This window comes from Tenrec ecaudatus, chromosome 7 (genome assembly GCF_050624435.1).
Source record: "Tenrec ecaudatus isolate mTenEca1 chromosome 7, mTenEca1.hap1, whole genome shotgun sequence".
Classification (NCBI taxonomy): Eukaryota; Metazoa; Chordata; class Mammalia; order Afrosoricida; family Tenrecidae; genus Tenrec; species Tenrec ecaudatus.
The window spans coordinates 5,147,437-5,172,143 of NC_134536.1; the positions used below are offsets into that span (position 1 = coordinate 5,147,437).

At 51.9% G+C, this 24,707-nt stretch overlaps 1 protein-coding gene across 1 annotated transcript in view; it reads right to left on the reverse strand.

The window, feature by feature from the left end:
- Window positions 1-12,520: 12,520 nt before the first annotated feature.
- Window positions 12,521-24,707, reverse strand: part of PACRG (parkin coregulated) — a 555,979-nt gene continuing 543,792 nt past the window's right edge. Inside the window, exon 5 of the mRNA XM_075553861.1 lies at window positions 12,521-12,888. Coding sequence (XP_075409976.1) covers window positions 12,728-12,888 — 161 coding nt within the window. The 3' untranslated portion in view covers window positions 12,521-12,727. The remainder of the gene's footprint in view (window positions 12,889-24,707) is intronic.

Consider the following 24,707-nt stretch of genomic DNA (forward strand, 5'->3'; position numbering starts at 1 on the left):
TTGAACCGCCGACCTTGTGGCTACCTTACTCCATGGAGCCACCAGGACCCTTCAATGACCAGTTACCCCCAACCCAAACCCATTGCCATCAAGTCAATTCCAACGAATCGCGACCATCTAAGACAGGGCAGAATGGCTCCTGGGGTTTCTGAGACAGTCTCGCCTTTCTCCCAAGGGTGGGTGGGTAGGTTCGAGCTGCTGACCTTGAAGTTAGAGCCCAACTTGTCATCCACGACCCCACCAGAGCTCCTTTCCAATGAGCAGCAGAGGGTCTCAGACTCGGCTCGGCACAGACTGGGAAGAGTTTGGAACCGTCTGGTGCTGACTCTGCTACCGGACCCTTCAAGGATGGAGTCACCATGCCGGCCTCTTGCTAAGTGCCACACCTGACCACAAATCACCGAATCACCTTTGCTTCCAGCACCCTTCCTCCTGGGACTAACCAGGAGGGGACCTGGACACCCCAAAGGACTAGTCTCTCCGGAGGCAAAGGAGATGATGGCAGGCTCAGCCGTCGTGTCTTCCCAGACACGGAGCAGACTGGAGCCGATTTCTGCCCACACAAGGATGGAGCTTGTTTTTTTAAAAAAAATCATTTTATTAGGGGCTCATACAACTCCTATCACCATCCATACATCAATTGTGTAAAGTACATTCATTGCCCTCATCATTCTCAAAACATTTGCTTCCACTTAAGCCCCTGGCATCAGCTCCTCATTTTTCCCCTCCCTCTCCACTCCCCCTCCCTCATGAACCCTTGATAATTTATAATTTATTATTTTGTCATATCTTGCCCTGTCCGACGTCTCCCTTCACCCACTTTTCTGTTGTCCGTCCCCCAGGGAGGAAGTCATATGTAGATCCTTGTAATCGGTTCCCCCTTTCCACCCCGGACTCTCTCCACCCTCCCTCACACCACAGGTCCTTGTTTTAACACACTCAAATAAAGCCAGGGGGATGAAGGGCACGACCTGGAAGGGAACATGAAAACTTTCATAAGGAGCTAAAAATAAACAAATGAAACCTCATGTGTGATTCAGCGCTGGCTCCCTCTGCCTCTGGTGGATGAACACGGTTCTCGGGAAACGAAAACGCGTTGTCTGGCCAACCACTGACTATGGATCGGGCGCTAACAACCAAGCGTGACCGAAAGTGCTCTGAAGGCAACTGGAATATGAGAAGGTGGCAGAGGGAAAGGCAGGCACACGGCCGCAAGGGCTGGGGACATCAGCATCCCGAAAGGGCCACACGGCTCTGAGGGGCAGGCGCGGCCCCGCTGAAGTCGTCTCTGGCAAAATGCCGAGGAACCAACTTTTAAGGGAACAGAGTTTGTCACCGGGGCAATGAATGGACGCTTCCTGGCATTTTGTGATAGCAAGGCCCCAATTCATCCTATAGGTGTTCGCTGCGTGGGCAGCAAAACAAACACAAAGCAAACCCCGCTTGTTTCACAGCTGGGACTGTTCCCACCACACCCGGGCTCCGTCATCTGTGGTCAGAGAGCCACGAAGGCATCACGCCCGGAGGACTGTGTAAGACAAGCAGCAGCCCCGGCGGGGATCTGGTTTCATGGTGACCCATCCGAAGGACAGCAGAGTCTGCGACAGTGTCTGGGACTAAAGATGAGGTGTGTCGAGGGCTACTCATAAATTTATTGATAGGACGGGGACTCTAGAAAGTTCACGGGGAAAATCCCAGGGTCTTTCCATTGAACCTTTTATGATGGTCAGTTGGGTGAAGGTTTACAGAGCATATCATCAGTTTTACACTTGCTGATTCATAGGCATTTGGCTTCGTCTTCCTACACGGCGATCCCCTGCGAGCTCCATCCCTTGGCCCCAGGCATCCTTCCCTAAGCTAAACTCTGTGTGTGCGGAAGTGCTGCCTTTGGATCTCAAATGGTTGAGGATTCTAAGGTGTGTGTGCCTCAATTTTGAGTCCATTGTTCCACAAATTTCTGGATGCCCCCTTGCAGGCACACGTATAGGTATATGTCCTGGATGGATTCTTGGTTTTCTGATGTTGCTGTAACGGACACAGCACAAGTGAGTCTTTCAAGAACAGACATTTATTTTCTCACAGCTCCGGAGGCTGGAAGTTCAAGTTCAGGCCTGGGCTCTCAGGCAGGGGAACCTTTCTCCTGTCTCTTCTAGGAAAGGCCGTGTCTCTGTTCAGCTTCCGTAGCTCCTTGGTTCCTTGACCACCTTCATGTGATATCCACGTCCCCCCGTTGTCCTTCTCCGTCCTTGTATCTTTGCTGGCCCTGAGAACGCCGAGGAGCTCTGGTGGCATAGCAGTTACATGGTGGGCTGAGAACCACCAGGTAGGCAATTTGAAGGCACTGGCTGCTTCCAAGGAGAAAGATGGGGGCTTTCTAGTCCCTGTAATGAGTTATAGTCTGAGAAACCCTCACAGGGCAGTTCTACCCTGTTCTTTAGGGTTACTATGCATCGGCATTGACTGGATGGCAGCGAGTTTGCTGTCTGTCTCTAGAACTCACAAGTCATTCCATTGAAAACACACCCCACACCGATAGGGTGTCATTGCCATGGCAAGGACAGTGCAGCTTCCAAGTAGGATTCCACCACGGAGACAGGGCTTGGGGCTCCAGGCGATGTATTTCAACCCACAGCATCTCCTACTGAAACAGGACACCGCAGGTGCGGTACTATGTGCTTTACACACACACACACACACACACACACACACACACACACACACACCATTCAATCCACTCGGGGCTTTCTAAAACCTTCTTCCCACAATTTTTTTTTGTTTCTGGTGGGAAACTGAGGTTCCAGCATCTTCCTGGACCAACATCCCCTGGATAGTAAGGGGTGGAGCCACAGAGGTACGGTGTCCTCCTGGCCCTGAACTCCAAGCAAATGGTTCAACTCCCCCCTCTCTCCCCACACTGGGACTTGATGTTGTCCTTCACGTTGGAATCAAATCTCTCTCTTCCCAAGGCCTCTCCACACCAGCTTCTTTCAGGAAAGACAGCCCACCGAGGTACCCCCAAGCCCCGGAGATCTCCATCTGCTGCTTTGACAGCCAGCTGTGGACCTGGACGGGCGCTGGAAGTCAGATGCAATCAGCTGGAGGGTTACTAGAGCTTCAAAACAGCGGCATGTGTTCTCTGCCTGGGAAGGATGCTCATCAGCTTCCGGGCTTGTCCTGGCTCGCACGCGGTCTTGGTGTCAGAAGGTCTCCCGAGAACCTGAGAGGTGGCAGGGGCTTTCACTGAGGCATCTTGGGGTGGTCTTCCTCTCTGGTGAGGAGACAACACATGTTTAACTTCTCTGGTAAACTGCTTCACACACACGCATCCTCCCCCCCACCCCCAAGAGAAAAAGCTTTATTCAGTCTGGGCTCTTAAACCTCTTTTGTGAAACGCTGTGGAATTTGTGAGCTATGTGGCCTTTGCTGAACAAGTGACATTAGTGGGAATTTAAGCAAGGCCGAGGGGCTCAAATCTATGTGCCCCAAGCAGCATTTTCATCCATGTGGATGTTTGCACTGTACTGGGGCTGAGGGACAAACGGCTCTAACAGAATGTGGTCGGCAAACAAAGGCCCTCCATCAAATATTAATTTGGGGTGGAGATGGTCACCGTCCAGGAATGTTCCACAGTCGGGCTCCCCCCCACTGAAAACAGTCTCTTTGAATGTCAGGATTCCCGTGAGCCTGCTCTAACGCGCGCCCCATGGCACACTGCCCACCTCTGAGGGGCGCCTGCTGAAGGGTTTTTAAAACTTTACCTTTTTGTCAATAAAGTTCTTTATGGGAGTCCCCCCCTGCACCCCCTTGTGCTGCATTTTAGTGCAATGTTCACGGCCCCCAGATGTGTGAGGGAGGAGACAAAAAGGCTATTTACTACTCGGGCTCTAGAATGCCCCGATTATGCGTGGGGCTGAATCCTGAGACACACAGCCCTGGCTGTCCCCGGCCATAGCTGAAGCTGTAGGCTGCCTGCTCGTCTCACCCACCAAGAGGCACACCCAGGGCAACAGAGCAAACACGGACACAGACGCCTTCCTTCAGCCGGCCTGAGCGTCTGCTAAGCAAAATGAAGACAAGACAGTTGTTTCAGGATGGCCGATTCCCTCCATGGCTTGGAGTTTTGAGCCATTTATTAGAAAGAAAAGTCCCTTTCTGTATTGATACAAATGATTCTCTTACGTCCGCACCCTTCCCTTAAGATGACATGCCCATCGAATATTTGGAGATAGACTATGGAATGATCAGTGCTTTGGATCTCCGCTCCCTCTGACACCATCGAGGGCAAAGATGATAGCATTTCCCTCTCTCTCTCTCTTTAACCATTTGGATTTTTATGGGTTGATTTAAGGCGTCCTTTAACCAGGTACCCCTCTTATTTATGCTTCAGACTGAGGAAAATCTGATTCTCTTCCTGACGAGGGAGTTGAAGTTTCCCTCTTCTCCTGAAAGGCTACGGGACCTTAACTTCTGCTCCCTGTAAAGGGTTACAGTCGGTAGGGGCAGTTCTAACTGACCCGCAGCGTCACTATGGTCACTATAGGTCCAGACAGACCCTAAGGCAGTGAGTTGTGGGGCTTGGGAAAAGAGTCTGTGGTGGGTACACGTTGGGCTGTCAGCCTCAAGGGTGGCGGCTCCAGACCACCAGCCGTTCCTCAGGAGAAAGATGTGGTTGGCTACCCCTGTTAGGATGGTCAGTCTTGGAAAGCCACGGGGGCAGTTCTGCCGTCCTATTGGGTCACTAGGAGTCGGCATGGCCTTCCTCCATGGCAGTGAGTTGGGGTGTGGTTTAAAGAGGGTCCACTTGCAGGTGGAAAACAGCAAGGTGGTCAGGGTGATGGGGCCACCATCCAGGGACTGCTGGCTTGGGCTGAAGCATGTCTCAGCTTTGGAGAGAACCAGTGGAGGCTGGAAACCCGGGCGTGGAGCGGTGGTTCTCAAGCTGTCGGGTGTAGCAGAGACAATCGAGGCCTTGGGAGCACACAGCCTGGGTTTCTGACTCGATGGGGCCAGGGGCGGGGCCTGAGGATGTGCACCTGCACAAATTCCTGGGTGAGGCTGAAGTTGCTGCTCCAGGGACCACCCTTGGAGAACCGCTACTCTTGAGTATGCTGCTGGGCGGTAACTGGTTGTTATGGTGACACGCTCAGCTTCCAGGGAAAAGGCTGGTGGTTTGAAGGTAGCCTGCAGCTCCATGGGAGAAAAGGCCTGATGAGATGCTTCTGTGACAGTGACACCCTACAGAACCTAGTGTGGCAGCTCAAGGGCCCGCAACCACCGCCACCACAACTGGCGGGCAACGGGGTCGAGATGCCCGCTTGAAGACCTGGGGTTACATGAACGCTCAGGCACTGAGTGTGCAGAACCCCCCACAGGGACAGCCTTGAGCTTGAAAGGCCATCGGAAGTGACCTGCAGTCTGATTCTAGCCCAGCATGTGTCCTCCCCCAGGAGGTGTGGCTCCCCCAGTCGGGTAGGAGTCCGGGGGCAGGGTGCTGCCCACCGGCAGAGCTAACCCTGCTGGTGCCGTAACGCTCAGGAGAGGTTGCCTGTCTTTGAGCAAGCCGCTGGGCCTGTGCTTTCTGAGGCTCAGAGGATACGTCAGAGAATCTCCTTGGACTTCTTTGAACTAGGATAATGTCACCTACCTGGCCCCAGGTGGCAGAGCTCTTTCAGAGTTCTTCTGGTGCACTGAGAATCTGTCTCTCCTCCAGAGGGCACATCTTTGGCACCTGACCTTCTGAGATCCGACCCCCACAAAGTCCGGTGTCTTTAGATGGAGTCTGAGGACAGTTGTGGGTGGCGAATGGCCCGGGGGGGGGGGTGTCTTCCACCTACCTTGGACATGTCAAGTGGACAATGGACCTTCCATGCCATTTGATAAGGACTCTTCATAACTCCGTCCGGTGAATATTTACTTAGTGCTGAGTATTCTTCAGGGCAGAGAGGATGTGGGGGGCAGGTGGAAGGGGGGATCCTACATTCTGTGTGGGAGAGAACCTGGTGTCAACACCTCCTGGGTAGACCGACAATTATTCAATCAGCGTGTAGCTAAAACCGGACCAGACACAGGTCAGGGCTTGGAGGCAAGTAAAGCCGAGTTAGGGGGTGGAGACCCAGAGAAAGGGGCTAGGCAAGGCCTTGCTGAGGACGTGTGGCTAAGAGGGACCAGAATGAAGTCAGGGAGAGTGGGCTGATAGGTCTTGGGGGGAAGGATGCCTTTGGCTGCAACAGGGATGAGGACAGTATGGCTGGGAAATGGGCTGGGACTCTGAGAGAAAGCAGGGAGTGGAGTGGGGCAGGTCAGAAATGGCTGGGTCACGTGCACCACGTTGTATAGTAGGCCTCCAGTGAGGGTGGTGGGAAACCAGTGGTGGTGCCTTGGGTGAGGCTGGTATTCTTGGGCTCCGACAGCCCAGCCAGTGAGGAGGAGCAGGGTCAAAGCCGGAGCCTGTGTGGAGGGCTCTGTAGACAGGATTTGTAAGGGACTGGATAAGGGCGTGAGGAGAGACAGGGAATGATTCTGCGCTTGGGCTGGAGTGAGATGGAGAACTCAATTAGTGTCGATGGACGGTGAGGATCAGGGACTTGGCTTCATCTGCATGGTTGGCCAAGCTGTTTCCACAGCCTTGTAGAACTGCTGAGTGACAGGCAAGCCATGAGGACCAGCAGGCTGTGGGTGGCATCTGGAGCCACCATCACCCAGGGCCTGGGCAAAGGGGGATGGAGAAGAGCGGGAGCAGAGCCCTGGGCCCTGCAGTGTATGGAGCAAGAGAAGGGGGCAGCAAAGGATGACTGCTAGAGGTCAGTTGGGGAATGGAATCTATCCAAGCAGCATGCCCATTCTCTCCTTGACCTTGTCAGGTGGCCAGGGCCATTGTCACTAAGCTGTTACCAGGTACATTCTCCTGTCTCCTCTCTGCAATGAAAACACTGCCATTTCTTAGTGGGTGAGCCTGGGATATCCCTAAATCAGCTTTCTCACCCTGGGGTTGACTGGTGCATTGTGGGGGACAGGAGAACATCTGAAAATACCCTGGAATCATCCTCAGCATTCTGTGTGCACATGCCTCCCTTGGGGAGAGGGTGAACGGCCTCTAATCGATTGCTAAGGAAAGGCTAGGAGGCATTTTTCAATAAAAAAGTAACAGCACAATAAATTTTGGGATTTACCAAGCACAGGAAAAAGAACAAGCCCTGTGGCCAGTGTTTGAGCTTCTAGGCATTTGGCAAAATAAAAATGAAGGAAGAATTCAAAGACCTTAAAAAGAGTCCCACTGGGACAAAATTCCCAAACTTTAGAGAGACCAGACTTACTGGTCAAATACAGAGTGGGGGAGGTGCCAAGCCATAGCCCTTTGACACCCCTGAAGTCAGAATCTGACCTCACTCCCCAAGGTCCATCACAGCAGGGAGGAATGTTCTCCCAGTACAACCAAAGGGCACTGTTTGTCCCCAAACAAAGCCCAGGAGGCATGAAGGGGCAGGGACATGGGAATGAGAAGCCAGGAGGAATCGGGAGAATGTTGTGGCATTTGAGGGGATGGCAACTGACGCCCCGAAATCAAACGTTTAGGAAATGCTGAATGGGAAACCAAGGAGCTCCAACCCTGTGCACCCAGCACAAAAGACAGCAGTATGTGGGGCTCCTGAAAGTTCATGGAAATACAGTCATTATTTTTCCATTACATTTTTCCATGAAGTTTTTGAGCCCTATCAAAACCTAAACAAAACTTACTGCCATCAAGTCGATTCCAATGCATAGGACAGGGTAGAACTGTCCCTCTGGAGGTCTGAGGCGGTGACTCTTTATGGGAGTAGAGAGCCTTAACTTTCTCCCTCAGTGGCTGGTGGGTTTGAACTGCTGACCTTGTGGTTAGCAAGCCCAACATGTAAGCCACGATGCCACCAAGACTCCGTTGACACCCCGCTGAGGAAGCAAAACCCAGTTCCTGACATGGAGAAACCTAGAGGAAAGTGTACTTCTCAGTGCCTCTCTGTCCAGACTGTTAATGAGTGAGGCCCGCGGGCTGCTGGTGGACTAATGGGGGGAGGAGCCAAAGGACAGCAGTCATGAGCTCTAAAATGGGAGAGAAAATCTGCCAGACTCTCTACCATGTAGACTACACTTGGCCAACTTAGGGTCTGCGGCACGTAGCTTCCACGCTCCTCTCTAAGAGGCCGTGCGTAGCGTGTGGACCAAAGGCTCAGTGTGTGGTCCAGCGGGTTAGCGCCAGGGCGCAGCTCTTAGCAGTGAGAGCTGCCGGTGCCTTGGTCTTCCCGCAGGGTGCACATACTGACACCTGCACAGGCGTTGGGCCACGCAGGACAGCGACAGCACAAGGTGTTTCTAGAGCCAGCCTCCACACCGGGATGTATTTTCCCTGTGGGGAGGGCTCTGGATAAACCGCAGGGCCCATGCGTTGGATTTCACCACGGAGAGGAGGCTTACAACTTCTTATGCAGGAAAGCTCCGAGAATGGGGCTTGCAAACATGCTTACAGCTGAGGGGCCCGGCGTTGCCCCACGCGGGCCTTTCCTCCAGCAACATGGGAGGCCACCCTCCCTGACCACTAACAGGCCGAAGAAGCACTGTGCGCAGAGGGCAAGCAGTGAGGCCAGCTCACCGCTGACCATGAGCCTTGAAGCCATGAGGCCAAGGGAGGTTGGGAAGGGCCTTCTTCTAGAGTCTGTGCTGGGTGAGCATCCCCTCCATGCTGCTTCCTCAGTTACGCGCCCTGCTTGCTCCTGCTCATGCTCATGGGAAGAGAGCCTGACGTCTGGGCCCCGGGGACTCAGCAGGCATGGTGAATTTGGGTAAAGTTATTTTCTGCTTGCTGGAAGCGAACACTCCTTAGCACTCGGGCAAACATTGGTCGAGTGGTCTGTAGTCACACAAGGGCCGCTTTCACTAGCAGGCTGGGTGGGGTGTGAGGGCCTTTGAAAAGCACCCGTGGCCCTCTGACTCTACTGACATCTCATCGGGTGGGGCAGTTTCCATCTCAAACACTGTTTGGGGCCACTTTCCTGAGGAATTTTCGTTCTCTAAAAGAGAAATTGGTCTTTCAACCTCCCGATCTCTGCTTGTAAAGGGCTAGTGGGAAACACCTCACAACGTTTACGAGCGTTCGAGATGCAGGGGGCACCGAAGCCGGTGGAAAGCTAGGGCCCGCCAGCCTCTGCAGTTACAGTACTCTCAGCCACCCACAGGCTCCACCTTCTCAGAGGTCTGAGGTAAGTAAGTAGACAGGCTCAGGGGCTTCTTTGTTTGCTTAAGGAAGCTTTCCTTTTGGAGAGAAAATTCTACAGTGGAGCAAACCCTCAGCAATTATTTCCCTCTTGGAATTTCTGAGATCACCACGACTACCCCCACCCCCCACCCCACCATCATCACACCTAAACCCAACCCAAACCCACCCCACTGGCACTGAGTCCATTCTGACGCACAGGGACCCTGCAGAAAAGAGTAGAGCTGCTTCTGAGGGCGGTTCCATGACTGTAAATCTTCACAAGAGCAGCCAGCCTCCTCTTTCTCTGGAGCAGCAGCTGGTGAGTTTGAACCTTAGGCCTTGTGGCGGCCATCAGCAGGGCAGGGCTCCTTACTCAGAGCACAGTTGGATCATAAGAATCGGGCATCATTCTTCCCAGGTGGTGGGAAAGGCAAGTCACCAGGAGTGAGGAGGTGCCCATGGAGGTGAGGACCCTGGGGAGCCCTGCCCACGGATATCACAGATGTCCCGAGAACTGGGCCCTGCCTGGGGGCTGCACATGCACTGGCACCTTCTGTGTCCCCAGAGAAGGCTGGTCACCTCCACAGTGAGGGTTCTCATGGGCCTGCTCACAGGCCCTGCCCCTGCTGGGGCCCCTCTGCAGGTGTGCACCTTGCACAAGGCTGATAATAACCGTCTTTGTACCTGGCTTTGGAAGAGGAGCTTCCGATTTAGAGTTTTCATCCTTCAACTATTGCTGGGAATGGACAGACTCCCCCTTTGTCTCCTCCGCTGGGGGCCTCACACATAGCTGCCCGAGCTGATGGACACTTGAGAGAGTCTTGGAGCTATATCACAACTCAGTTACAGACAAGCGAACAAACCCCCTTGCCGACCACCCAAAGTTCACGTCTCCACATCCGTTTGGGGAGCTGCTTGAACAGAAGCACCACAGGCTGTCCCCAACAGAAATTCAGTCTTGGGGCTAGGTGTTCGAACTCAGCACCAACTCTCAGGGAGGGCTTTTTCTCTGCTGTCAAGGGGGTGGGGGGGGGGGCGCGTTCTTGTCTCTTCAGCTTCTGAGTGTACTCCCAGGGTCCAAGGCAGTCTCTGCGTCGCGCAGCATCTGTCTCGCCTTTGCCCTCTTGTTTGATCTCATATCTCAAAAGAGACTGAGCAAGGATGCGCCCTTCCATGAAACCTGCTTCACTGACCACCCACTGGCAAGTGGTGGCACCGACAGCACATATTTTGGGAGGGCACATGTTAACCTTTCCGTCCCGCAGAGGCCTTGGAAAGGACATGCCCGTGTGGAACGTGGCAGAGGAGGAAGCCACAGCCTCGCTGAGGTCTAGGAGCAGCATGCATGGCCCTCTGCCATGCGTGGGAAGGGTCCGAGGGACTGGAAGGCAAGCCTGGAGGTGGCTGACGTCAGGAGACCAGGGCACCAGGACAAGTGTGTGTTTCTTCTTACTCTCCAGAGGACATGGGCTGTCTACCCACCTGCTTTGGGATTCTGAAGAATGTCTCCTCGTTACAAGCACCCTACTTTCTGAAGGGTTTCTCTGTTTATGCTGCTTTGCTAGGGAGGGCGCTGGTCCATTTCACCCATGTTGCTGTGCTTCTATCATTGCTTCCACTGACATTTCTATCTATATATCCATCCATCCATCCAGCCAGCCAGCCAGCCATGTATGTATGTATTTCCTTATCCATCTATGAATCTTTCTATATACTTGTCTATCCATCCATCCATCCATCCATCCATCCGCCTGCCAATCCATCTACTTGCCTACCTGCCTGTCATCTTTGTCTGTTTGTCTATCTATCCGTCCATCCATCCTTCTATCTATGAATCTATTATCTATCTACTTGTCTGTCCATCCATCTACCCATCTGCCCTCCCACTCATCTCCCTCCCTACTTACATCTATCTATCTATCTATCTATCTATCTATCTATCTATCTATCTATCTATCATCTATCTATCTATCTATCTATCTATCTATCTATGATCTATCTATAACTATCTATGGATCTGCCTGTGTCTTGCTATACCTACCTCTGGAATCCCTGGGGGATATAAAACAGTCAAAGCACTTAGATACCAACCAGGAGGTTAGAGATTCAAGTCAACCCAGAGGTTCCTTGGAAAAAAGACAAAAACAACCGGCCCTTGAAAACCGTCTGCAGCACAGTTCTACTCGGACACACACGGAGGTGCCATAAGGCAGAAGCTGTATCTATCAGGAGTGCTGATGGTGTTGTGATTGCATATTGGGCTGGGATTGGTGTAGTCAGTAGTTCAAAACCATCACCAGCTCTTCAGGAAAAAGACTGGGCTTTCTACTCCTATGACCAGTTTCACTAGTTACAGTCTGGGAAACCCACAGGGGTTTGGACCCTTCACTTTGCACAGAAGCATCGTCTGGAGGCAGGCAGGTCAGGGCCTCCCTCAGGCTCCCCCATGCTTCCCAGGTGTGTGGGTTCAGTGACCCACTATCAGGATACCTTCTGGCTGAGTGTCAATGACCAGAACACAACACCTGACACCCCTAAGAAGACCTTTTCTGGGATCTGGGCACCCCCACCCCCCGTCTCTTTTTCTTTCTTTGGTCTCAGCCACATTCCAAAATGCTGCCCTCAGATCAAATCCAGGGAGTGGTGGTAGCAATGGAGAGGAAGGCTCATCAAGAGAAACAAATACAAAACTTTGATTTGTTTCTAGGGGTGATCATCTGGATGCCCAAAGGTCACGTCAAAACAATGCCCCAAATTAATGGTGTGGTTTTGTCTATTGCATCCCACCCAAGTCATCCCAAGAGGGACCCTGCTCTAGCTACGTGCACAAAGGCACATGGCATGTGTAACCTTGTCCCTGGCGACCTTTAAGGGACACACCACCCAAACTTGAACTGGGCAGCACCCGTGAGATCAGGCCCTAGGTGGGCTAAAAGCACTGAGCAGACTCCTAGCTGTGCTGCGTCTGGGGCTTGTCCAAATGCCCATGTGTCACTGGACTATAGATTCAACAGCTGTATGAAATGTCAAAGCAAATGGCTCTGCACAGCTGCGTGGGGGGGGGGGTGTCCGGCTGAACGGCTGCTTCTTCTCCCTGACAAACACCGATTAAGCGGCCAGCACAGACTCTTCCCTCACGACCTCTGACATCACCCGCAGGCCAGGCAGACATAGCACGGCAAGGGCTGAGTTGCGTATGAAAATTATAGTTTTATTGTCTATACAAGCCAAGGTTGAACTCAGACTCCAGCTTCTGTCCGAGCTGCATAAAGAAGCAATTCTTCTCTTGGAACAAATAAGCACAGTACACTATTGTAATCTAAGAAACAGGCACTATTTATGTATCGGAAAGCCTTGCTCTCAATAGGGCTAATAGTCCAATGGTCCAGAAACTACTATCTTAGCAGCTGTAGAAGTCATAAATCCTCAGATGCCCAAAGCAACAGAGACTCATCCCAGGCCTCCAGTGGATGCCTTCCTCAAAGACCAGCTTCCTCACCACTAGTTTAGCAAGCATGACTCATAGGTGGGGACCATGTACTTGATATTGATGAAGGCATCTTCTCCTCCATAGCGCTCGAAGGCCTCCAGCGTCTCCTGGATCAGGTCCCCGATGTTCTCCCTCTTCTGCTGGCTGTAGTCAATGCCGTCCCCGGAGTTTACTGGGTCAAGCAAACACACCAAGAGACCAGTTATTCCTTTGCCATCACCCCCAAAGTCCTACATGCCCGCCTAGGCATTTTCTCTGGGGTAGGGGTGGGCATGGGGGCTCAGATCTTTCACCAAGTCAAGGAGTTGTAACAATGGTACAGGAAGACCAAGTCCCCGATTGGAACGACTAGAAAACACACTCGAGGTGGAAATGCAGCCCGAGCGGCCATCCATGACATTGGGAGGGGAGACCACGCAAAGTTAAAGAACTGGGACAGGCCTGTGACACACCGCCCGGCATGGACGGGCTGCAGGATGTTATATACAGTGATGGCAGTCAGCCACAAAGTGAAAAGTATGGTTGGAGACCATGATTATTTAAAAAGTCAAGAAATCGTTCCCAAGAAAAGCCATTCTTGGCAGGGTGTCAGCGGTGGGAGGGGAGGAGAAGGGAGGGTAGATCCTTAACTAAAGGATTCACATAGGTCAACTTGGGTGAAGGGGAATTTAAAAATAAAAAATAAAAAGAAGGTAGACTAGAAGACACCTAAAAATATAATTTAAAAAAAGAGACAAAAACAGAATGAGAAAATTCATCTAAAACAAAGAGATGCTGCTGGAGTGAAAGAAACGTGGACAAATCACAGGGCAACCCAGGGTACCAGCAGCAAGGCCTTTGCGCTCTGCCCTTGTGCTCAATCTGAAGGGAGCTCCTCTGTTTCCGGCATGCTCAGAAGGAATGGCCCATGATCCGATTGGGGGGTTGGCACTCCATGCTTGACCATGGCTATGAGAGGGGGCTTCCAAGAGTTCACGGGGAAAATCTGGTAGCTTCTCATTCCACTTTTCACCAGCGTTCTGAAGCCCCCTCTCATGTGATGGAGCTCCCGACCCTGCCAACTGCAGCTGTGGGGGACTCACTCTCCTGTGAGGATCAGGAAGGAACTCAAGGGTTGCATTCTTTAGGATTATTCTCACCCCCCACCCCCCTACTCACCGCCCCCCCCCCCAGCTCTGGGTGTAGGCGGGACTGAGGAGAGTGCGTGTCATTTCCTGCTGGGAATGTTCCTGATGGGTAACGGAGTGTGTGGACCCCAGTGATGGATTCTTCTTCCTTATCATGGACGCTCGTCTGCCAGCACACAGACAGCTGGAGTTCACTTCAGTTAAAGTGTGATTTGCGCAGCAGTTGATGGCCCCAAACATGCAGAGATACTTGTTGGAAACAATAAATAAGAGAGATATTTGGGCAGGGTCCTTGCCCTGCTGTTTTTGAGCACAACAGCAAAGATACATTTTTTTTAAAACCAGCCAGCACACACAGATGCGCACGGAAAGTAAACAGACTCTTGATGGTGGTCTGGGCAGAGCTGGCGCGGTCAGGGGAGGCCGCACTGGAGGGACAACATGGTGGCCCCAGCTCCGTCCAGAGCAGCTTTCTTTCCTAGGGAGAAGGTCTTTGAGCTGAATGAAGAGAAAAGGGGTAGGGGAAAGTGTGGGGTGTTGGTACCTGTACCGGGGGTAGAGAAAAGATGTGAAGGAAGGAATGTCGGGGGGGGGGGCAACTGAGAGTCAGGAAAAGGGGCAGGAGGGAGAGCATGGTGGGTAGGGAGGTGGAGGGACACATGGATTAGCTACCAGCTCATCCATCAGCTTCCCGAAGGAGAAGCTCTTCTCTGAGGTCAGGCTCACTGTGGGGCCTATGACACCCTGGAGGCAGACGGGGGAGGATGAGGCATCATCTCTCCGCCTAGCAGGAAACCCTCAGAGCCACTTGGGGAGGGCAGTGCCGGATCAGGACAGCCAGGCCTTTCCTTCTGCGGGAAGAGACGCGCTCATCTTTAGTAAATATGCCTTTTGTTAGCTCGTGTGCCCAAAGGTCACGAATGGTGGCTAACAGGGGCTGGGGCCTTCCGGGGGAGGCAGAGGATGTTTGCAAAGCTGAACACACCCTGTTTTCCCCACTGCCTGCTAGAACGAAAGGGCGACAGGCAGCAATTTGTCTCCATAATAACCTATTCTTATTTTTAAAAATATGTCGCTGTAGGAGTAAGGAGACTGTGCCGCTCTCTTTGTGTCTCTGGAGTGGTCAGCCCCAGCGATAAGCAGTAGAACAGAAGTCGCTTATTCAGAGAGGGTGTTGGCGTGGGCGTTACTTTGTCCCTGCAGAATGTGCATCGCTGGGGCAAACGCCAAACAAAAAGGGACTCAGTATAGAGAAAGCCCCCCCCCCCACACACACACCCTCGTTTCGCATGCGACCCCGCTGCCAACGCGCAGGTGAGTGCTCAGCCCCGGGAGATGCTGGCCAGTGATGTGGTCTCCACCCACTGCCCTGGGCTTGTCGGTTTCCTTGAGGCTCTGAAATGGAGGCTACGTGTCTGAGCTCCCCAATTTTGATCCCTGTGACACAGCTGGTGTGCTTAGGGAACTTCCAATAAAAACCACAACTGTCAATTCTGATGAGAAAGATGGGGGTCCATCCATCCTTTTAAGGCCAGCTATTAAGAGGATACACTGGTGATGGAGGCGCTGTGCTTAGTTTATAGTCAGATATATGTGTATATGTATCTGTATCTCCATACAGGTTGAAACAAGGTTGGAACGAGCGTTGGGGTTCTGCAGGGATAACTGATGAGCGCTCCCTGTCTGACCTCCCCTGGCTACAGAAAGGAGGAGAATCAGCCTCCACACCGGCCTAGGGCTGATTATAGACGTGCCTCCACCCTCCACCCTTCTGTACCTTATTCTGATGCCACCCACCCTTTCCAATGCACTCGACTTCTCTCCTGGACTTGATTATTCATTTCCATGGCCACACAGAACTCCCCGACACGATTCACACTTCTGAGGTGGATTAGGGAAGCTAACAGGAATGGTAACAGCACTCCAAATGAGATGGCTTCCCGAACTGAGCCTCCTTCGTTCCTGTACTCTGCTCACTGCTAGGCACTAGGCTAGCCACAAGGGTGCTGGCTAAGAATTCTGAAAGTATCATGGACCGCTAAAAGAACCAACAAGTCTGTCTTGGGAGAAGGACATCCACCACGGTCCTCAGAAGCAAGGATGGCGAGACTTTGTCTCGTGCTTTGGACATGTTCTCAGCAGGGAATGATCCCTGGAGAAGGCATGCCTTGTTTGGGAAAGTGAAGGGTATAGTTCTTTGGTCCCAAACACCTCTTCTCGCTATGCTGGCAGGCCTGTCTTGCTCTGGTCCTTGACCTCTCAGTCAGGTGGGCCCTTGGCCTCTGCCTCCATTGGCTGCGAAGCCGGGCCCCCTGCCTCATGGTCTTGACACGGCTCCTCGGCTTTACCTCCCGGTCTCAGAGCTGTAGTCTCTGGTGTTTCTGCTGCTCCCACCACTGCACACACAGATCTTGCACGCACGCTGTTGGTGGCTTTTCTTTCCTGAGGGTCACGGGACTCTCCGTCCTCCTGCTTCTGAGCTGTCGCTGTTGTTGGGTGCCACCTAGTCATTCCCAGCCCATCGTGACCTTAGGCCCAACAGACCGCAACAGTGCCGTGTCCTGTGCCAGCCTCCTGCTGAGTCTACGCCTGAGCCCATGGACGCAGCCACGTGTCCATCCACCTCCTTGGGGGCCTTCCTCTTTCTTTGCTGCCCCTCCATTTCACCAAGCGTGATGTCCTTCTCCAGGGACTGGTCTCTCCTGACATGTCCGAAGTATGGAAGATGAAGACCCCACCGAAACATGGACAGAAGACCCACACTCAGGGACTTCACTTCATCACAGACCCTGCATGAAAGTTGCCCCTGGTTGAGAATGAGTGGGAGTGTCTCCACATCCCCTGTGTTGGATGCTCTCTGACATGTAAGCAGGAGCTCACACATGGCAGCCCCGAGGGCGTGAGAGGAGAACTGGGCTGGGGGCGGGGGTTTCCACGGCTGATTGTTTGGAAGATGATCACCAGGGCTTCCTTCCAAGGCCCTTCTGGAAGGTCTCAAACCTCCAGCCTTTTGGTCAGCAGCGGAGCCTCTCACCGTGAATGCAGTGTCGCTGCTGTCTTGGTTTTGTCATGTTTAAGCACAACCTCGGGACTGCCCCGAGGCACATGTGTATCTGCACAGCCTCTTGTCCTCTGAGAACACCTTCTTGGTGCATAACTTCAGCGTGTGACGGGAAGTGACCATCCTAACACTTGTCCTCAAGGGCCCTTGGACATATCCATGTTTCACATGCGTTTCTGCTGCTCAGGGGTTGGGGGACCAGCAGCAGACTCACAGTGTGCAGGGCTCGGATGGAATGTTCTCTTAGCCTCTTTTTTCCTTTTAGTCTACTTATTACTTGCAACACCTCAGTAACTCTGTTACTAGGGAAGAATACTGAAAGTACCATGGACAGCCAACAGAACAAACACATCTATTTCAGAAGAAGTAAACCCGTAAGTTTCCTTAGAGGCACGGATGGCAAGACTGTCTCATGCACTGTCAGGAGAGACCTGTCCTGTCTCCAGACCCTGGAGAAAGCCACCTTGCTTGGTAAAGTTGAGGCACAGCAAAAGAGAGGCAGGTCCTCAAAGAGACAGATTGGCACAGTGGCTGCAACCATGGGCTCCAGCATGGGCACCATGGTGAAGATGGTGCAGGGCCAGGCAGTGTTCATTCTGCCGGGCACAGGCTCGCAATGAGTAGACAGCACCTAACAACGGTGACAGCTACTACAGGAAAAGGAGGAGATGGCCAGAGAAGACAGGCAAAGCCAGAGAGAGGAAAAACAGTTATGACGTGCGACAATGCAGGCCTTCCTGGTCAGTTGGGGGGTCTGCTCTGTGGGGCCACTCTGTGTACGTATGGGCCTGGAGCCTTGGCTGTGGCATCAATGGCAGCTGCTGTTACAGGATGCCCCCATTGCAGACCAAGCACTCTACTTGGCACCTCAGAATGATGCCCTGGCCTTGTGGGGAGCTGGTGATGGGCTGCCGATGGAAAGATCTGCAGTTCGAACCCACCAACTGCTCCAAGGGAGGAAGGTGAGGCTGTCTGCTCCTGTACAGATTGACAAGTCTCAGAAGCCCTATCAGCAGTTCTACTCTAGTCCCGCATCCACTGTGTGACCATAGATTTAAGATTGGGGTTTTATCATGTAGACAAAGAGCCCTGGTGTCATGATGTTTAAGCAGTTGGCTGCTGGTTGGCTGGCAGCACAAACCCACAGTCAGCTAGCCGCATCACAGGAGGAAACGCTTTGATCTGTTCACATGAAGATGCCAGCCAAGGAAGCCCTGAGGCGCAGTGCTACTTAGCCACGTGCTGTTCCCACAAGTCAGGGGGGCGGGGGGGGGGGGGACAGGGCAGCCCACAGTCACAACTGGCTGGGCTCCTGGAGCGGGCAAAGCTGAGCAGCTCCATGAGCGGGTGGAGCTTGGAGTTCACCGCAGGGGCCTCTGAAGGAAACCCTGGTCACCAGTCGGGAAGGCCCTGGTGCCCAGTTCTACCCGACACTCCTGGGTGCCAGGGCCACAGCCAACTCCCTGGGATCATCACCTGGCTTACCTAGTCACCTGCCCTTTCCAGAAACGTGACCGATCATTGTGGCCCCTTCCCCATCCTACAGAACCTCTCTGCAGTACGAGGGGGCTCTCACAGAGCATGGAAAATTCCATTGTCCCTTATTTCCTTGCTCCTCCAACTCAGCATGCACCACACTTGGTGCTCTGGGCCATTGGACTTCTTGTTTTATTTTATTTTTTTTCAAAAACCTGAGATGGACTCTTCTGATCTCAGAAGCGTATGGGTGGCGGTGGGTGCCATGGAGGGGACCCATGCACATTGACCCCGGGCACAACAGGCCAGAACCCTGCCTGGCGGCCCTGTGCCATCTGCACAATGGTTCTTATGTCTAAGCCCCTTGCTGGAGCTTCTGGGTCAATTCATCCCCTTGGCCGTCTTCCCCTTGGTTACTGGCTCTCTACTTTATCAAGCAGGATGGCCTTTTCCAGGCCTGGGCTCCTGATCCCATGTCTGAAGAAGGTGAGGTGCAGTCTTTGAGACACAAGCAGGCTTTTAAAAGCAACAGTGAGCGGCGGCCACAGGGGGTTTCATGCTCACTGTAATCTCAGGCCCCTCCCAGCCCCCAGCTTGGGGAAGATTCTTACATGTCCGATCTTTAGCTTTTCTTCTATGAAGAGCATTCCATTTGAAAAGAGAAGCATTTATTTAAAGTATCAGAAATACAAAAAGAAACAAATGACCACTTTGACAGCTTTCTCCGTGCACTGAAGTCTGACTCATTTGGTTGCAAGCAAATGGGGCCGTTTCCCTACATGCTCTGGCCCTCTCTGCCCCGGAGGTGGGTGGAGGGCAAGCAGGTGAGGGCAGGCAGGGGCTTTTGGTGAATCTGAGAGAGGTGCCACAGAGGCCGCAGTGTCAACGGAGCCCACACAGTCCCAGAGCAGAGCCTGTATGTCTGTGGGATGCGAGGGCCCTGGGGCTGCTGGGAGTTGGTGCTTCTAGAAGTTTCCACCCTTCAAGGCGCCTGGTCCCAACCCCTGGCTCCGACTTGTGGAACTGCTGGAGAGTTTGGCGCTTCTAGAAATTTCCACCCTTCAAGGAGCTTCCACTAGGGACTACCTACCTGATGGAGCTGGGAAATCTGGAAGGGAAAATCCAAAATTCGAAGGGTCACCACCCACCTGTGTCCACAGAACACAAGACAACGTTTAGGCTTTTTGCCTTTGTGATGTAGCGCCCACTGTGCTCGCTAACAAACAGGGTGCTGGTATTTCTAGGTAGGCAGTAGCACGTTAAAGAATCACAGAATTAACAAATGGTCTCTGACAACTAGGGCAGGTCATCATGAACTGGAGGGAGCAGCGTTTGCTCTACTTTTGGTAACTGCCAGTGTCTGAGTCAGGAAGACAGCTTTCCTCAGAGCCCTGGAGGCCAGGTGACAGCCTGACCACCAGGGCTTTGATGTAAATGACCTGACCACACCCCTGGCTGGGTCCCTGCTGTCTCCCTGGCCATTGGCCAGGGCCTTGTGGCCAAAGGCAGCCCTGTTGTGGTCTGCATTGTATTGGCGTGCGCATCCAGGTCAAGTCTCAGTGTTTGTCTTCCTCAAGGAAATCCCAGACGGGCTTCTGCTGTGCACCCAGGTGAGAGGTCTGGGTGACCAGGGCAGGGCCCTCCTTGGAGCACGCTGAGGGAAGAAGAAACACAGAATACCAGAAAAAGCAACCTCGCTGCTTTCTGGGCCACAAAGACCTTTTTGGCTTCTGAAATGCTGAGTGGAAGCATTTCTTCGCAGAGCTATACAGCAAAAATGGCAGGCATCCTACCTGCCCAGACCTGTACCCGCCAGGGCACCAGCCACAGGCCCAAGCTGCATTCCTGCCCAGCTGGGTTTTCCTGATGTCATCCGCCCGTCCAGGGAAAGTGGGGGTGGGGTGCTGTAAGCCCAGGTGGCAACATACTGCCAACCTTTTATTAGAAACTGTTTCCGGTGACAGTGAACTGACGCTGATTTCTTGCTGGTTGACTGTGAACGAATTTCCATGTGGGGTTTGGTGGGGTTCGCATTGGAAGGACCAAGGAGATGGACCGTGTGCTGCCTCTCACAATTCGCAGTGCTGTGGAGTCCATGGGGCAGGGTAGAGCTGCCCCTCTGAGCTCCTGAGGCTGTCACTATGGAAGGGGGCAGAGGGCTCAGCTTTTCCCTCCAGGAGTAGCTGATGGCTTCCAGCCCAACTCGGACCCGTCCATCAGGGCTCACTGGGGTTTAAACAAACAGGAAAGCCAGCCCTAGAGAAACAAGAGCAGGGATTGTTGTTGTTTAAAGAGATGGTTAAACATCACTAGCTATTGTTGTCCAGCAAGATGTCATTCAAAATGTACTTTGAATGTTTATGAGCTTAGAAATGGTCGGTTCTGATTATTTTCATCTCTTTTAATCTCAACTAAAGGGTAAAGGGACAGAAGCAGATTTTCACTCCAGATTCTCACACCTAGATCAGACTGTAGCGATGAGGATTTTACCTGAAGTTTCTGTTCATTTGGCATTAGCGTGGACTCCATTTAATTTATAGCTTTGGAATAAAAGGAGTTTCTCCCATACGTGTTGGCTAACTACAAGGGTGACAAGTAGGAATTCCAGCCCGATCTTCCTGGAGGAGAAGGCATGAGGAGGGCTGGCAGAGGGAAGAAAACCAAGGTTACAATTGGTTGCTCTCGCTGGGAGAGAGGGGGCTTTGGGAAGACCCTGGATTGAGCGGTTATCCGAATCCCACAGACGGGATTCTTCACGCTGCTCGTCTTCATCGCACACCCTCTGGGCATGCGATCGGAGAAGGACGTCATGCGTGATAAAGTGGAGGGGCAGTGAACACCGGGAAGACCCAGGGTGAGATGGGTTCGCATGGTGGCTGTACCCCTGGGCTTAGTCATAGCAACAATTTTGAGTGTGGGGCAGGACTGGGCCGTGTGTTCTTCTGTTGTGCGTGGGTCGTTATCATTGGAGCCAACTCAACGGCACCTTACAGACACATCACTTTGAAGACACTGATGTTTTTCAAACCAGAACATGTGGCACTCGTTCGGAATTCTTAGAGCTTCTGTTTTTAACCCATGCGTATCCACTCCTGACTTGGCTGACTTCAGAGTCCTGTGGGAATGGATGGTTTATCCACACACCCTCCAGCAGGACCACATGAGTCTCTCTCCAATGTCTGAGTTCATGGGGGTGTGAACCAGAGATGCAGTGGTTTTGCATCCCAAACCTATAACCAGAGCCTCTGGACGGTAGGAAATGCCCAAGGGCTTAAATACTTCAAATCTTCTCAGATCTTGTTGACATTCATGAGAATTCACAAGACTTCTTTCCTCTGAAGAGAAAAGCTTTGAAGCAAGCCCTGGGCTCCCAGCTGGACAGAGCTCCGTCTGCCTCTCCTCTCGACACTGGCGCTGGGTGACTCGAGCAAGAGGCTATGAAGCCCTCACCCCTTCAGAAGCCCCAGGAAAGGGTTTCATCTTCTGAATGGGGGCACGGATGGCTTGTGAAATGGAAGACACCATGGATCTTCAGCCAGCTGCACATTCAATATTTAAAGTGCCCTTCAGAGAGATGATGACAATGTCTGAATAATCGCCATATAGTTCAACTGATTTCTGAACTTATTTTTGAAAATTGAGCAATTAAAATATTCAAAGTGTGCTGGTGCAGTGGAAGGAGTCTGGACTTCAAGCAGGTAAGTTGGGATTTCACTTTTCAATAACTTAGGAGGCAGGTGACTAAGTCTGTGAGTTTCAGCTTCCTCCTGTCAACCACCAAGAGACTGAGCTTGGGAAGACCTCTGGTTTCCTACCACCCTAGCCTGGTATTTTATAACATCATGAAGTGGCTTCAGAGTGAACCTGTGGAAATCACTCTTATCTAATGAGTGCACTGCATTTTGAGGGAAAATATGTTCATAGAGCAATTGTATCAGTCTTTACAACGCGTCACAAGTCCCATAAGCACCTCATGGGGCTTCAAGCCAAGTTCTAAGAAAACCCAAGAGGACCCAAGACTTATATAAGCAATTCTGGTTAAGAAACAACATGGTAGAAAAGTATGTGTTGACACAATGCTGTCAGTTATTCCATTCCGTTACTTCAATAAACCTAGATAGATGGAAGCCACCATCAAGAGATCAAGTGACTCACTGCATTGGGTAAATCTGCTGCACAAGACCTCTTTAAAGTGTTGACAAGCCAGGATGTTACTTTGAAGAATAAACATAGTTCTTGGAAGAAGTATGCCCAGAATGCTCCTTACGAGCAAGGATGTCAAGACTTTGTCTCACCTACTTAGGACATGCCACTGATCGAGACCAGTCCCTGGAGCAGGAAAGCAGAGAGGCAATGGAAAGACGGAGACCTTCTACCAGATGAACTGACACAGTCAGTGGCTGAAACCAGGGGCCCAAACAGGATCAACCTGGAGGATGGCTCAGGACCACGAGCTGTCTCATTCTGTGGTGCAGAGGGCTGCGCTGAGTTGGAAGGGACCCCATGGCACCTACCAATAACAACTAGAGCTTGGCTTCCTAGAACAGATACCAGAAGGGATGGGTTGAGCTGGTTGTTGTTTTTTTAACACACTCAGTTGCCAGTGACTTGGTGAAGATGGTTAAAAAGGCAAATCAAGGTCAGCTCTGACTAAGGGTACTTTGATCTGGCAGCTTAGGGAAAGACATAGGTTTGTTCACCAACTCATGGCTCCGAAAGTAATTGGAACAATAGGGTCGGTAACCATGGAATTGAGCTTGTAGAGGAAACCCTGTCCCATTTTTCTGGGCTCATGTGATTCTATGACTTGACAGGGTCACCAAGGAACAAGGAACTCAGTCTAGTTCTGCCTCAAATAGAGTCCCTGCTGCCCCCTTCTCAAGGTGAAGCAGTATTGAGAAGGACCCCGGCTTCCTGCAGTTAACACAGATTGTCTTGTTGAGAAGAGGAGTCCATAGTGGTTTACAAGTTAGGCTGCTAACCCTGAGGTCAGCAGTTCAAACCCACTAGCTTCTCCATGGGGGAAAGACAAGGCTTTCTGCTCCCGTAAAGACTTATAGTCTCAGAAACACATGGGGACAATTATACCCTGTCAAAGGGTTGCTATGAGTCAGAATCGACTTCATGTCAGTGAGTTTGAGTTTTGGGGTCTTGGTTTTATTGGGGTTTTTTGAGTCTAATTGAGAACTAGGGCCAGCCCGATGGGGTAGAGACCGATGAGCTCCCCTGCAGGAAGCAGGACCAAGGTTCAGGAAGGGCTGTACCTGAGCGGGGAGTGCTACAAGGACTGCCATAGTATCTGGGAACATGATGGCAAACCCAGGAGGAGAGACCTCACCTTCTATGTCAACACGTTTCTCCTCCGCTAGGAGGTTACCCTCGAAAGAAGAGAAGGACTATCCAGAGGCAGGTTCCTGGAGAACCCCTGTGCGGGGAGGAGTCTTACAGCAGTCAACCAACTGGTGGTTCCCAGGGCGGTCAGCCATTCACTTGACACTTTGTTCTCACACATGTTTGTGCTATCTGCACTAAAGCTTGGACTGCGCACAGATTATGCATTGGGCTGCCAGCAGATTGAAACCACCAGCTGCTCTAGGGGAGAAAGATGAGACTTTCGACTCCCGTAAAGAGTTTCAGTCTCAGACAACCACAAGGGGAGATCTACCTTGTCCTACAGGATTGCTAGGAGTTGGCTTTGACTCAATGGCGGCGAGTTGGTTCTCAAAGTAACATAACATCATGCACATGATATGCATATGTACAGAAAGAAAAAAAATGATGACATGATAGTGGGACAAGGAAAGTAAGGGGAAATAGAGGAGAGAACCAGGAGGCAAAGGGCTTTTATAAAGGTATAAATACAGCCATGTCCATATGTAAATATATTTTTATATGACGATGGGGAAGTAGATCTATGTGCATATGTTTATAGGTTTAGTATTAAGGTAGCAGATGGGCATTGGGCCTCTACTCAAGTACTCCCTCAATTTAAGAACACTATGTTCTATTAACCTGGCATTCCACAATGCTCACCTTCCCTATAGGATCACTGAAGACAAAACAGGTGCATAAGCAAATTTAGTGAAGAAAGCTGATGGTGCCCATCTATCAATAGATACAGCGTCTAGGGTCTTAAAGGCTTGAAGATAAACAAGCAGCTGAGGGGCAACAAAGCCCACATGGAAGAAGCACACCAACCTGTGTGATCATGAGGTGTTCATAGGATCAGGTGTCAGGCATCAAAGAACAACAAATTATATCATTGTGAATGAGGGGGAGTGCAGAATGAGGACACAAAGCCCATCTGTAGGCAACTGGACATCCCCT